This window comes from Gigantopelta aegis, chromosome 8 (assembly GCF_016097555.1).
Source record: "Gigantopelta aegis isolate Gae_Host chromosome 8, Gae_host_genome, whole genome shotgun sequence".
Classification (NCBI taxonomy): domain Eukaryota; kingdom Metazoa; phylum Mollusca; class Gastropoda; order Neomphalida; family Peltospiridae; genus Gigantopelta; species Gigantopelta aegis.
In genome coordinates, this window is record NC_054706.1 from 62893731 (window position 1) to 62908330 (window position 14600).

A 14600-nucleotide genomic window follows, 5' to 3' on the forward strand; every position below is an offset into this window, starting at 1 on the left:
TGTCCAGCGACAATTCAAAACAGCTAATTAAATTGTGCAAGTATTTGAAAACTGCTACCACGCATAGAGCAGACAACATTGATACATGACATATGTTATTATTGTATATTATTGCTACGCATGCATTACCCATTTACTATGGAATTTTATCGATTGTAACCCGATGCTACATACCATTCCCCGCAGTGTGCACATTATATTATGTTATATATAAATATGTATGTATGCCTTAATTAACAACAACAATATAATAACAACCCAGAACTAATCACTTAATTAGTTAATCACTAGGTGTCTAGGTTACACAATATTCTAATCACTTCACCGTGACACAACACCCACACGTGTGATAATTGAGAAACGCTTCCAGGGGATCTTAATTAATAAAGGAATTACAACTCTATTCCTACTTGGTTAATTTTTAATTAACCCTTAACTACTCATTCAGTAACCTTGTAATACAGAATTAATACTGGTACCTATCACAATAAAGACAATAACATACAGTTTACCTAGGTCCTCTAGGATGACCGGCTAAGCTTTATATTTTTAGAACAGTGAAGCCTACAATTTACTTCGTCAGTTACCGGAAACACTGTCTAAATAATATTGGTATACTACAGTATTAAAATATTTAAAGTCACATCAATCACATCAAGGTTATACAACAGAGCAGAAATAATATATTTACCAGTCCAAACGGACTAACGTTCCCTGGTAGCCTTCCAATATGTTTCTCCCCGATATCTCTAAATCCTATCTATTTATTACACATCCGAATATCGCCTGCGGGTACAAGGCGGTACCGAATACCTACAAGTCATATTTCCACAGCGACCAAGACGGCATATTTTTCCTTAGAATAGCCAGACTTACTGTCGCCTAGTTCGCCAAAAACTACGCACTATCGTAGGTATTACATAACTACTGGCCACATGGCCTCCACACTTGCTCTGGGTGTGTATTAAGAGGGTACGGTCGCGCGGAGGTATTACGTAACAAAGCCCATCTGGTCTTAAGTGCATATTGGGAACAGCTCGACCACCGTCGCGCGGTGGTATTACGTAACCACGCTGCACACAGCCCTCTAAAACAATTAATATCGCCACAAGCGAAAAGAAATTAAGAGCATGTGCCGTCACACACACCCACCTCAAAAAGGATATTTCCTCTACTCTAGGAATAGGGAAATATACTACATTTAAAACAAAAGATGTGCGTTAACTGACGCATCCGGGCATTTATAACACATAGTAATAAGGTGACTACCAGTAATCACATTGAGTCTCTGAGTCCCTGGTATACAATAAAATATATAAAAAGGAAGTGCCCTTGATGGTAATTAGGAATTCCTGCAGAAGAAGACTCCATCTCAAAACTCTCTGGTTGGTGGCTTTCATTCTGTGAATGAAGGTAAGCGGATTATGATCAGTAAAGACCACCACTTGATGCACTGCCGATTTCACGTAGATCTGAAAATGCTTCAGAGCTTGTACCATGGCCAAAGCTTCCTTCTCTATAGTGGAATAGTTCACCTGGTGTTTGTCAAACCTTTTGGAGAAGAAACTTACAGGATGGTCCAGTCCATTTTCGTCTTCTTGGAACAGCACAGCTCCAGCTCCCACGTCACTGGCATCCACAGCCAGCTTGAAAGGCAGTCGGTAGTCTGGTGCTGCCATCACGGGAGACGAAGAGAGCATCTGCTTAGGACGGTTGAATGACTTCTCGCATTCATCTGACCACTGGAACTTTGTTTCCTTCTTTTTCAGTGTCGCACGTTTTCCAGGTTTTCTCCGATAGGCATGCTGTTCAATCGGAGTAGCGTTGGGTTCCAAGCGCACATCCTGGATTAAGGTGTTGGTAACCGTTGGAAGGTCCTGACAAATGGAAACATTGTTTTGAATCAACGTAGTCAACTTTGCTCGCTGGGGGCTGTCAAGGTGCAAGTCCGGACTCAAGTCTGCTAGAATCTGGCTGTTGGTTAATTTGATCTCTGCAGTCTTGACGTCATCACAGGAAATTGAGTGACTCTCAATTTGGACAGGTAACTCTGGAACTATCGGCAGTCTGTCAAAATAACCTTTTAGCAAATTGATGTGACAATACCTACTTTTCCTAACCCTATCAGAAGTGTTTATCACATACCCTGTCTCATTAACTCGTTTGTGCACAACATAGGGACCGAAATACCTGTTCTGCAATGAACCCCATTTAATGGGAAGGTACAGCAGCACCTTATTCCCTGGTTTAAATTCCCGACTCTTAGCCTTCCTATCAAACACTGATTTTATTTTGCTCTCAGCATAGCTCAGATGCTTCCTAGCTAGTTCGGTCGCCGGCAACCTCCTATCTCTAACTCTCTTATTCATTAATACACTCTCAGTTAACAATGTAGTGCGAGCTGCCAACAAATTTGGATCAGCCCCTTGCTCTAGGATTAACTCTTGTCTATTACAAGGTAAGTCCCCTCTATCAAACACAACTGGTTCATTTACCCTCTGCGGGAGGTCAACAGGTTCCACCACCTTTAGTTCCTCAGTTGACTTATCTACCATTTTACTGATAACCTCATTCACTCCAATTTCATGGCTCACACACGTATCAGACAAATCACAATTTCCCTCTGGGTCTTGTGCTACCTTTCTGGCCATAGCCCTAGTCATTACACACGCAGGATAAAGGGTAAAGGGCTGTCTTCAATTAACAATTTGTCACCTTGGGGCTGGCAACACTGACTAGTCAAATCGTTACCCAACAAAACTCCTATGTTTTCAACAGGCAAGTCCTTCACAACACCCATAACGACTGGTCCCGTCACAAACTTCGAACACAAGAAAACGTTATGTAACCGGACAACCATATTTTCTCCAGTAACCGAGGTTAAGGCCAAACTATGTCCTGTATCTGAATTTTCAATACCAGCTAAACACTTTGACGTTATAAGCGACAGGTTACACCCTGTATCTCGATAGATTGATATTGCCTAAGGACACAACTCTTGTTTCACATCACAAACCATACCAGTGGACACATACGGGTTTACTCTCTCTGCCATAGGACTAACCATTAACTCTCTCGCTAGCGGAGCTGACCTCACTAAACCGACCACTTGCGCATTATCGCGTTTCCTTTTAAAACAGTCCCCGACAAGATGGTTATCCTTTTTACAGTAACTGCAATGTGGACGAAAAGTTCGTGCATTGGCTGATAATGCAGGCTTATCCTTACTTTGCCCACCAGGTGCATTCCTTGCCTGACTAGCTGACCAACTAGATGACTCTCCCCGATAGTTACTTTCCCGGGAAAAAACTGGCTGAAATTTCTTCTTATCACCCTGTTGTAAAGAGCTACCCTGTACTGCCTGAGCTTTGTGTATTAACACGTAATCATCTGCCACTATGCCTGCCTCCTCTATCTTTTTGACATCACGATCCTCTAAATGAATACGTAAGCTAACTGGTAATCCATTTTTAATATCCTGTAAGATCAACAACTCCCGTAACTCGGTATATGACTCTACCTGATGAGAAACCACCCAGTTATCAAACATTCCTGACTTCTTAGCCACAAACTCACTATAAGACTGACCCTGTGTTTTTCTCAACTCGCTATACCGTAAACGATAATCCTCAGGTCGTAATTCATAAGCCCTCAACACCGCAGACGTATCTAGGTCGTACTGACTTGCTCGCTCATCGCTCATTGAATTATAAGCCACGCTAGCCTTCCTTTTAAACTTAGACACGGCTAACAATGTCCACTTAGACTGCTGCCAATTTAGCTGCTTAGCGGCCCGTTCAAAAAGTTGGAAGAACATAACTACTTCCTGGTCGTCAAATACAGGCACTGATCTATAAGCCTCCGACATGTTAAACCCATTTCCTGCTTCTCATCTAACTTCTTCAGTATACAACTTTAACTCATGTTCCACTTTTAATTTTGCTAACTGGAATTCTCTATCCCTATCTCTTTCTTCTCTACCCCTCTCTACCCCTCTCTTCTCTCTCTCTCTCTCTCTCTCTCTCTCTCTCTCTCTCTCTCTCTCTCTCTCTCTCTCTCTCTCTCTCTCTCTCTCTCTCTCTTCTCTATCTCTATCTTCTTTTTCTCTATCCCTATTCTCTTTCTCTATCCCTCTCTCTTTCTTTCTTTCTCTCTCTCTTTCTTCTCTTTCTTCTCTCTCTCTCTCTCTCTCTCTCTCTCTCTCTCTCTCTCTCTCTCTCTCTCTCTCTCTCTCTCTCTCTCTCTCTCTCTCTCTCTCTAATGCACGTTCTTCTCTTTCGTACTCAAGCTTTTTAAAAGCTAACTGTTGTTCCATACTCAAGTCATTTATCTCTATCTCTGGAACAATCTCACTTTCTTCCATAACAGGACTATCACCAAAAACCTCCTGGATAATAATTGTCCTTATATCTCCTAATGTTTTAGCTGATGTTAAATCAATTTCCCGCTCACTCGCGATTTCAACTAACTCGGCCTTACGTGCTCGCTTAATCTCCACTACACTGAGCGTATGCCTATCCAGCAAATTCTTATCCATGTTTAGATATGACGGACTTATTATTAATTAATTTTCTAGTGAACAACGTTGCTACTTCTAGTTAATTTGTAAAAATAATTTATAAAGCCCCCATTTACAAATAATACCTTTTTAAATATGCATGTCCCGTTTCAGATCCGGGACGAGCGCCCCAATTTTCACTCCTGTCACGGGGATCCTATAATACCCGTAACTGAATAAAACACGATTTCCAAATATCTCTCCTAACTGTATATCTATTAGATCTCTCTGTATCGGGCAGTTATACCCGAGTGGCTTGGCTCTAGGTATAATCAGAGATACGATCTTATATAAAGTATATATAATATAGCACGTTAGTTCACTAGAAAACACAACAAAACACAATACACTTTGGAATCTGTATTAACCTTAAGCTGGCAAATATACTGCCGCAGTAGTTAATTAACAACAACAATATAATAGCAACCCAGAACTAATCACTTTATTAGTTAATCACTAGGTGTCTAGGTTACACAATATTCTAATGACTTCACCGTGACACAACACCCACACGTGTGATAATTGAGAAACGCTTCCAGGGGATCTTAATTAATAAAGGAATTACAACTCTATTCCTACTTGGTTAATTTTTAATTAACCCTTAACTACTCATTCAGTAACCTTGTAATACAGAATTAATACTGGTACCTATCACAGTAAAGACAATAACATACAGTTTACCTAGGTCCTCTAGGATGACCGGCTAAGCTTTATATTTTTAGAACAGTGAAGCCTACAATTTACTTCGTCAGTTACCGGAAACACTGTCTAAATAATATTGGTATAATACAGTATTAAAATATTTAAAGTCACATCAATCACATCAAGGTTATACAACAGAGCAGAAATGATATATTTACCAGTCCAAACGGACTAACGTTCCCTGGTAGCCTTCCAATATGTTTCTCCCCGATATCTCTAAATCCTATCTATTTATTACAAAACCGAATATCGCCTGGGGGTACAAGGCGGTACCGAATACCTACAAGTGATATTTCCACAGCGACTAAGACGGCATATTTTTCCTTAGATGGCCAGACTTACTGTCGCCTAGTTCGCCAAAAATCAAGGTCGTAAAACCGCACTATCGTAGGTATTACGTAACTACTGGCCACATGGCCTCCACACCTGGTTTGGGTGTGTATTAAGAGGGTACGGTCGCGCGGAGGTATTACGTAACAAAGCCCATCTGGTCTTAAGTGCATATTGGGAACAGCTCGACCACCGTCGCGCGGTGGTATTACGTAACCACGCTGCACACAGCCCTCTAAAACAATTAATATCGCCACAGGCGAAAAGAAATTAAGAGCATGTTCAGTCACAGTGTTTATTAGTGGGTAGGGTCGGGCCAGCTCGGTGAACCCCAGGGGCGTAGCTAGTCTTTCTAAGTGTGGCCTTGATGCCATTATTCAGCATCAAGTGCCTGAATCCACCTTCCTCCGTACGCCGCCCGCTACCGACCGTGGTCGGGTTGCTTGTGCTCACTTGCTCGTGTCCCCTCCACCACATCCAACATCTTGTCTGTCCTGGACGAAGGAGTGGGCGCAAGTCGACATCTGCACCTATGACAGGCATGCGCTACAGACGTTTTCTATGAAGGTGCACGTAAAACCTTATGACTAGATGACTATTACTATTACTCCGTAACATTTTAGAAATTAAATATTGTATGACCAAATATTTGCGTTTAAAGGCACAGACCCTAGTTTCAGCCCGTAAAAATGGACACTAAGTTTAGTTAATCTACAAACCTGCAACACACATTTGGATACGGTTATAACAGAGAGAAGCTAACGTTTGTGTAGTTTAAAACAGGAAAATACGGTCTATAAATATCTAGAGCTTGTCTCGATAACCAACAGTTCTCAAACGAATGTGCGGGGTGTTTTTTTGGAATATACAGATATTCTGAAGCAGAAGATGTATTTTTAATATGCTAATTTAGTAAAGGTTACTGTTGTGTGTGACCGGATGAGACATACATTTGTTTTAGCAGGGGAAAATGAAATAATACGATCTACGTGTTAATCGGTTTCAAATTGTAACACTCCCTATATTGACTGACCTTTTTGTCGTGTGTAATTATATGAAAGCTGTATATAATAGGTGCATTTATCTGGCAAACCCAAGCGTATATAAGTCAAGGGTGAATGTATCATCTAGGGTAGTGCAGTTGAAACCAACTTTCCACATACACAACATGGCCGCTATCTTGTTTTTACTGAGTTGTCTTTTCTTCCTCGGAGGTAAGTTTTGTTTAGTTTAACGACTCCTCGAGAGCACATCGATTTATTAATCATCGTCTATTGGATGTCAAACATTGGGTAATTCCGACACATAGTCACCAGAGGAAACCCGCTACATTTTCTTATAAGTTGTTTTGTATAACGACATCACTGGAGCACATTGATTAATTAATCATAAGCTACTGGATGTCAAACATTTGGTAATTCTGACATATAGTCATCAGAGGAAACCCGCAAAATTTTCTTAATGCAGCAAGGGATCTTTTATATGCACTTTCCCACAGACAGGAAAGCACATACCACGACCTTTGACCAGTTGTAGTGCACTACGTGGAAGGAGAAAAAAATTAATCAGTTGAATGGATCCACCGAGGTGGTTCGATCCTGCGCACAAGCACCTTAAGCCAGCACTCAACCGATTGTAATAAATCCCGCTCTCCTGGGAATTAAGTTGCTTACTTAAAGCTACAGTTAAAGTTAAACTTTGTTTTTGTTTAATGAAACCACCAGAGCACATTGATTTATTAAACATCGTTTATTGGATGTCAAACATTTAGCAAGTTTAACATGTTTTCTTAGAAAGGAAATCCGCTATATATTTCTAGTAGTAACACAGATAGGATAATACAAACCACGGCCTTTAATAAACCAGTGGTGATGCACTGGCTGGAACGAGAAATAGCCATTGGGCTCACAGATGGTAAAATGGTCCCTAGGAGGTAAAATGCTCACATAAAGCTACAGACAACAAGGCCGTAGCTAGCGGGGGTGGAGTGGGGGTGGCAAGGAAAAAAATCCGGAATTTTTTTTATTCAAACGTTTTAGACTATTAACTACTCAGTTGCCCCATACAAAAATCCTAGCTACGGCCCTGTACAAAAGCATGTCTGTTTGTTTCTTTTTTGTTTGTTGTTGTTGTTGTTTGTTGTTGTTTTAATATTAAAGCATTTTAAACTGATCAGCAATATTATCCATGTCCTTCCTTCGAAGCACCAGTCGGACTTTAAATCTTTTGACCGCAGTTCGAGATTTTATGGGGTTTTTTTTTTATATAAATAGCCAGATACATTCTATTTTTGCAGCCCGTCTAAATAGCTCAAAGCACCTTAAAACATTTCTGGCCGTGCACTCAAAAGTTTTTTTTTTGTTCCAGACATGCGTAGAATGTTATTAGGTCTCCAATCTGGCTTTAGGTCCTTGACCTAATCTCTAAATTTGTATTCCAAATTTCGCCCACCTTAAGCTTACCCTCCCTCGTCCTCTCCTGGACTTAGTCACTGGCGAAGTCAGAGGCTAAATCCAGGATGGACGTGTTCAAAACCTTCGCGGTATATGAGCACGTTAAAATAATATCTAGGACCCACATCAGTCTTTAAACATTTAGACCTTCGTTCAAAATTTTATGTCGAAATTACTTTTTATTTTTAATATTATTAAATAGTCTGATCCTCTCTTCTTTCTCTTATTTATTTTCGGACAGTCCTAAAATGCTCCAAATTATATAAATATTCGGCCGAGCAGTCAATTCTTTTTATTTTTGACTTATAACTTCTTTTTTTTTTCTTTTTTTTAAATTCTATTAACTTGTTTACTGACTACTATTTTAAAACGTCTGCCCATTTTCAACTCTACACCAACCCACATACCGAGTCAGGCCACTGATCTTATCGGAGGTCGGACTCTGGATGGGCGTGTTCGAAATCCTAGTGGTATATGAGCACGTTAAACTAGTTATCGATCTATCGACGCACCATTTAACGACATAGAGGGACGGGGTGTAGCTTGGCATGCAGTGGGTCACGGGATCCATCGCCACCAACAGACTTATTGTTTCCCATCCCTACCAGTGGTATATCAAAGGTCGTGGTACGTGTTGTCCTGTCTATGGGAAAGTGCATTACAACGAGCCCTTGATACTTGTTCTGTAAACCTAGCATGTGGTCTCTCTCTCTCTCTCTCTCTCTCTCTCTCTCTCTCTCTCTCTCTCTCTCTCTCTCACACACACACACACACACACACACACACACTTTCTCAATCTACTCCTTAATCTTCTTTTCCTTTTTTTCTTTTCTTTTTCTTCTTCTTCTGTCCTCGTCTTTCTCTATACCAAGTGTTGGGTTTCGTTTTCCTAATTTTTATTTTATTTTATTTGACAAAACCTATTATATTTAGCAGACTTCTTTGTTTAGTCTAGTTGCCATCGTTGTTGTTGCTGCTGCTGCTGCTTCTGCTGCTTCTGCTTCTGCTGCTGCTGCTGCTGCTGCTATCGTTGCTGTTAGTTTATATACATGTAGTTTCCATGTAAAGAAAATAGGTACATGTAATAAATTCCTTGAATCAAGTATTTTTAATCATATGACAATTTTGAAGAAAATTTGAAATTTGAAACCCATTTTAATTTTCTGAGAACATTTCAAATAGTCGATGGCTAGACAGCAGGGTCTCCACGAGTACTCGAATACTCGGGCACGGGCCGAGTCTAACAGGACTTGAGTACCCGTGCAAGGAAGAGCACTCTCATTTAATTATATTTGTTACGTAAGGATGCCATATGTTTTGCCTCCGGTTACATATATTAGGCTATGAGACATGAAGGGAAAATACAAGTCGAATGTGTGAAACGCAATACAATGGCATGATTTGGAATTAAGATGCATAATGCTATTTTACTTTATTCCTTAGTCTCATTATCATCTTATGGGTACTCGGGTCGAGTTTGAACGTCAAATACTCGAGTCCAATATTTTGGATTTGTGGAGGCACTAACTAGACAAACTGCTGGCTAACCCGTAACAAGTTCATTCCATTTTCAGCGAATGGACTAATGTACGACCAACTTTATAAAAGCCTGGTTTCCGATAAGCCTCCACCAACTATCCCGATGTTTAATAACAGCACACCCGCTACCGTGAAAATGAACTTGATCCTTACCAACGTGTTGGAGATTGTAAGTATATGACCACACAGAAGTCTTTTGTCTTTCTTAAGCCTTGGTCAGACCGAGCTACGACGTCGTGCGATGGGGTGGGATTCTAGATATCAATGATTGTCCCCAATTCGGCTACGATATTACAATCTTAGTTGTGTGGTCACACTGGAAACGATGGGTTTGCGACGCATCTGAAACAATCGTAGGGAAATCGTACGACATAGTACGACCGTCGTACGAGGTCGTACGACTTCACTACGATTGTCTGCCGAGAAGCTGACATCATCGAAGGAAATGATTAAAGTTGATGTTGATGGTGCACAAGATGTCGATGCTTCTGAAGTGATGCCTGTGGACCCCAGTATATATACCCTGGTCAGGTAGATAAACCTTTCTGAAATAAATCTCAAGTTGAACGCACGACCATCGCACAACATCGTGGGAAAGTCATGCGACGTCTTTAATTAATATTTCCAGGTGAGAACATGTGAAAATATCGTACGATTAGCCGCGACGTCGCATGACGTCGTGCGACATCGTACGATACCCTACAATCCCGGGAATCGCAGCCAGGTTTTTGAACATGACCAAAAACCGCCAAGACGTCGTGTTAGGACCCACGATAGCTGAGACGTCGTGCAACGTCGCACGATTACGCACGATTCACCCCCTCACCCACAAACCCCTACCAACACCCCCCCCCCCCCCCCCCCCCCGATGGTTCGCGATCACCTGAAATTCACCCATCGCAGGTGGTCGTACGACGTCTTACGCATGGTGTGACCGTAGCTTTACACACCCGTTGGTGAGAACATCATTCGTTATTTTTGATAACACATACCTAATTATGCATGTACGTGGTTAACAATTTCAACTGTTTGCTCCCTAGGTGATGACCAGGATACAGATTTTTAAAGCTATCTTAGCGCTACGATATCGTAAACCCTTCGTAAGCTATGACGTCACAACGTCGCAAGCCATAGCCTACTGCGGTTTTACAATACCGTAGGGCTAAGATAGCTTAGACAATCTGAGCCCTAGTCATCATTGCCATACACCCAATGGTGTAAATAACTTTTAGTTGAAAAAGATGTTAAATTTTTTCTTAAAACCTGTTTTTTAGGATATGTTTTTTAGGATATTCGTGTCCGTTAGATAACATTTATCTTACAACTCGTTGTAAGATAAATGTTATCAAACGGCCACTCATGTATCATTCTCTATTTTAAGATACCCTAGACTAGCCATTGTAGCATAGCTTTTTAATGAAAATTACAGAATTATTAATTAAATTATTTTTCTTATTATATCAATATCTAAATATCATATGTGTTTTTGGATGTCGGCGGTCCTAATGCTTGTAGCAGCTCACAGTACTGTTGTTATCACCTAATACGTACGAAATTATACGGATATATATATATATATATATATATATATATATATATATATATATATATATATATATCTTGTCCTGGGCACACGCATCTCAGCTATCTGGGCTGTTTGTCCAGGACAGTGGGTTAGTTGTTCGTTTTTAGTGATTAGTGAGATGAAAAGTGGTATTACACCTACCCACCGAGTCGTTAAAACTCTCTCTCTGGATTGGAGATGGTACCGGACTACGAACGCAGTACCTACCAGCCTTATGTTCGTTTGGCTTAACCATGACACCACCGAGACCGGTAACAACAAGGTTTTTTTTCTTTCTTTCTTTCTTTCTTTTTTCTTTTTTCAGAACACCAAAGATATGTACATTGACGCCCTGGCTTGGCTTCAACTGGAATGGACTGACAGCCGATTCTCATGGGACCCGGAACTCTACGGTGTCGATGAAATCCGATTGCCCCAGGACGTTATGTGGAAGCCGGACATCGTGCTCTATAACAGGTAAATACATTGTCTGTTGCTATCGCAACATATTGCCCAAGGGGGCGGGACGTAGCCCAGTGGTAAAGCGCGGTCGGTTTGGGATCAATCCCCGTCGGTGGGCTCATTGGGCTATGTCTTGTTTCATGACTGGTATATCAAAGGTTATGGTTTGTGCTATCCTGTCTATGGGATGGTGCATACAAACAAAAATCCCTTGCTACTAGTGGAAAAATGTAGTGGGTACCCTCTCTAAGACTAAATGTCAAAATGACCAAATGTTTGACATTCAATAGCCGATGATTAATAAATCATTGTGTTCTAGTGGTGTCATTAAACAAACGAAAATAAATGGCTTCGCACACTAGTTTCATTCATGAGATCTGTACAAATGATAAACAATGGCGTACGGCTCCCATTTTTGTTTGGGGGAGAGGAGGTGCACACTGGTGTTTGCCCAAATTAAACGAAAATGACCGAATCTGGAAAACAACATTTACTCTTATATAAAAAACATCGATGTTGCTACAAAGTTCGAACATTTCCTAAATTCAAGGGCCATTTGTAAAAAGTGAGTAAAACTTTTATTTTTCTTTCACAATGGCATTTTCGAACAAAACAAAATTCGCAGCTTTGCATTTCACATTAACGATCCAGTTTTCATCGCCACTCACATTATGTTTGAACTGAAATGATTTTGAAAATGAAATCGTTTCGACAATTCTTTGTAAAACTAAATTTATCCGAATGTTGTTCGAAGTTTATATTTGAGACAGCCACCGTCGAAATATCGAGCTTTCATTACATTACATTTCTAACCGGAGGGGACTATAGGTGTCATCTCCGTCCTTCGTTCTGTCTGTTTGTCTGTCCGTCCGCCTGCACCATGTATATTTTTCCGCATGTTTTTTTTTTTCATGCCTTGAGATATTGAGCTGAAATTTTGTGTATAGTTTTATCATGTAGTGACAGATCACGTTTCACTTTCATGGCGATTTACCCATTTATGACTGAGTTATGGCCCTTGAATTTAGGAGAAACGGAAAACAATTCCGGATGTTTTGGGGGTTTTTTTGGGGTTTTTTTTTTTTTTTTTTTTTTTTTTGGGGGGGGGGGTTGTTGTTGTTGTTATTGTTTTTTTGTTTTTTTTTTGGGGGGGGATCTTTTATTTTTCTTTCACAATGCCTTGAGATATTGAGCTTATATTATGTATATATTTTTATTATGTACTGTTACAGATCAAGTTTTACTCACTTTTTACAAATGGCCCTTGAATTTAGGAAATGTTTTATTTGACGACGCACTCAGCACATTTTATTTACGGTTATATGTCGTCGGATTGAATTTAGTAGACACATTAATATGTTGGGCCCCATAGGGGCCCTATACCGCTTTAGCAGTACTCTCAAAATGCTTGTTATTTTTCGTTTTAGTCTCTTTATTGATGCAACCCAAGATACTTTGGCATCGGTTAGGAATCATGGAAGCATATGGACTTTCAACACAATCCGATTTCGAACCCCCTGCCGTAGATCCAGCGAGCACGACGCCATACTGGAATGCAAGATGAAATTCGGGTCCTGGGTCTACAACAACCAACAACTCGACCTCCAGCGAAAGCTTGATACGACCACGGTTGATTTTTCCGCCTACGAGGAAAATCCTGCGTGGGAGATCGTCAACTCCACCGCCATACTCAATGTGGTGGAATACGAGTGCTGCCCGGAAGCGTATTCCGATATCACGTACACGTTGAGATTTCGGCAAAGGCAGGACTGAGAGATTTGCTGGAAGTTGGACGTAGCTGGGGTGTGAGGTTTAGCTTAGTGGGTAGGGCGCGCGCGCTTAACGAATCAGTAGGGTCATAGGGTTGAAGTCCTTTTTGAGATCCCTCGGAGCGTAGGTAGAAAGTTCTAAGTGTAGACTATAGGTTAAATAATGCTACATAGAGTTCCACTTGCACATTTAAGAAATTGAAAGAAGCAGTTTTACTATACTTTATAACCAAAATTTCCCTTTATTTATTAAAATGTTTCTCAGGTTTCTAGGTTGGTGGACAAAGGTGTTCATGTTAGTAAATGACGTATACGTCGCTAAAACTATGGAACCATTGGCTTATTTACCTTTTCATCCAGTATTTCATGGCTCATATATCAAATGCCGTAGTAATACTGGTAACATACGTGTTTTTCTCTCTCTTTGGTTAAGTCAACATAAGCATCACTTCTAATGGGCAATGATAGTCTATGTGGCTCCGTCATTACCAACATCAGGTCCGTAGGAACGACATCTGAAGTGGGACAAACAATTTCGAGGTCGGGGGGGGGGGGGGGGGTGAGGAGGGGTGCCCAAGCCATATTTGTATCTTTATATAGAGAGAGTAGGAGATAAAAACATGTACATTTTCGTCCTCGAGTGGTTGGGTCGGCACAGCTCCCACCCCACCCCGGGTTTTATGGGCCTGAAAACTGCCAAAAGACATAATAGTTTTCTCAAACAGCTTAGACTACCACATCAAAGAGCCAATCGTCTTTGGGCCCGACTTTGTCCCGCCATCCTACGGCAACGGGGTAGCCTGACCCCTTTGTCCTAACCCCTGATCCACTATTGTTTGAACCACATACCTTCTGGCTACCGTATTGTCCATACTTTTAAGGATAGACTTTAGCCACATCTCTGTAAAGAACAAAATAAACTTAAATAAAAAATCATAATTAAGAAATATTGCACATTACAATATATTACAACTATATAACTATGTACCTTTAGTCATTTCCAGTAATTACTAGTTGTTTTAACGAAACCCATTAATTCATTAAAATGTTTGAAAAAAAAAATGTCTGGTTTGTTGTTTATGTATAATTAGAGAATACTACATGAGAATAGTGGCCATTAGTTACCATTTATCTTACAAAGAGGTTTCACATAAATTTAAATGTTGTTTTTTTCTAACTGATACATATGTATACAATGTCATGTATATAATTTATCTTACAAT

The 14600-nt window shown here is 40.4% G+C and overlaps 1 protein-coding gene across 1 annotated transcript; it reads left to right on the forward strand.

Moving 5' to 3' along the window:
* Window positions 1–6705: 6705 nt before the first annotated feature.
* Window positions 6706–14439, forward strand: LOC121378652 (neuronal acetylcholine receptor subunit alpha-7-like). The gene is made up of 4 exons (XM_041506924.1): window positions 6706–6804; window positions 9618–9751; window positions 11472–11623; window positions 13036–14439. The coding sequence occupies exons 1-4, from the start codon at window positions 6759–6761 to the stop codon at window positions 13379–13381; spliced, it is 678 nt and encodes a 225-aa protein (XP_041362858.1). The 5' UTR covers window positions 6706–6758; the 3' UTR covers window positions 13382–14439.
* The last annotated feature ends 161 nt before the right edge of the window (window positions 14440–14600 follow it).

Coding starts and splice junctions, on each gene's coding strand:
- LOC121378652 (XM_041506924.1), top strand. CDS start 6,759: ATGGCCGCTATCTTGTTTTTACTGAGTTGTCTTTTCTTCCTCGGAG. Junction 6,805..9,617: donor TTGTCTTTTCTTCCTCGGAG/GTAAGTTTTGTT, acceptor TTCCATTTTCAG/CGAATGGACTAATGTACGAC. Junction 9,752..11,471: donor TTACCAACGTGTTGGAGATT/GTAAGTATATGA, acceptor TTCTTTTTTCAG/AACACCAAAGATATGTACAT.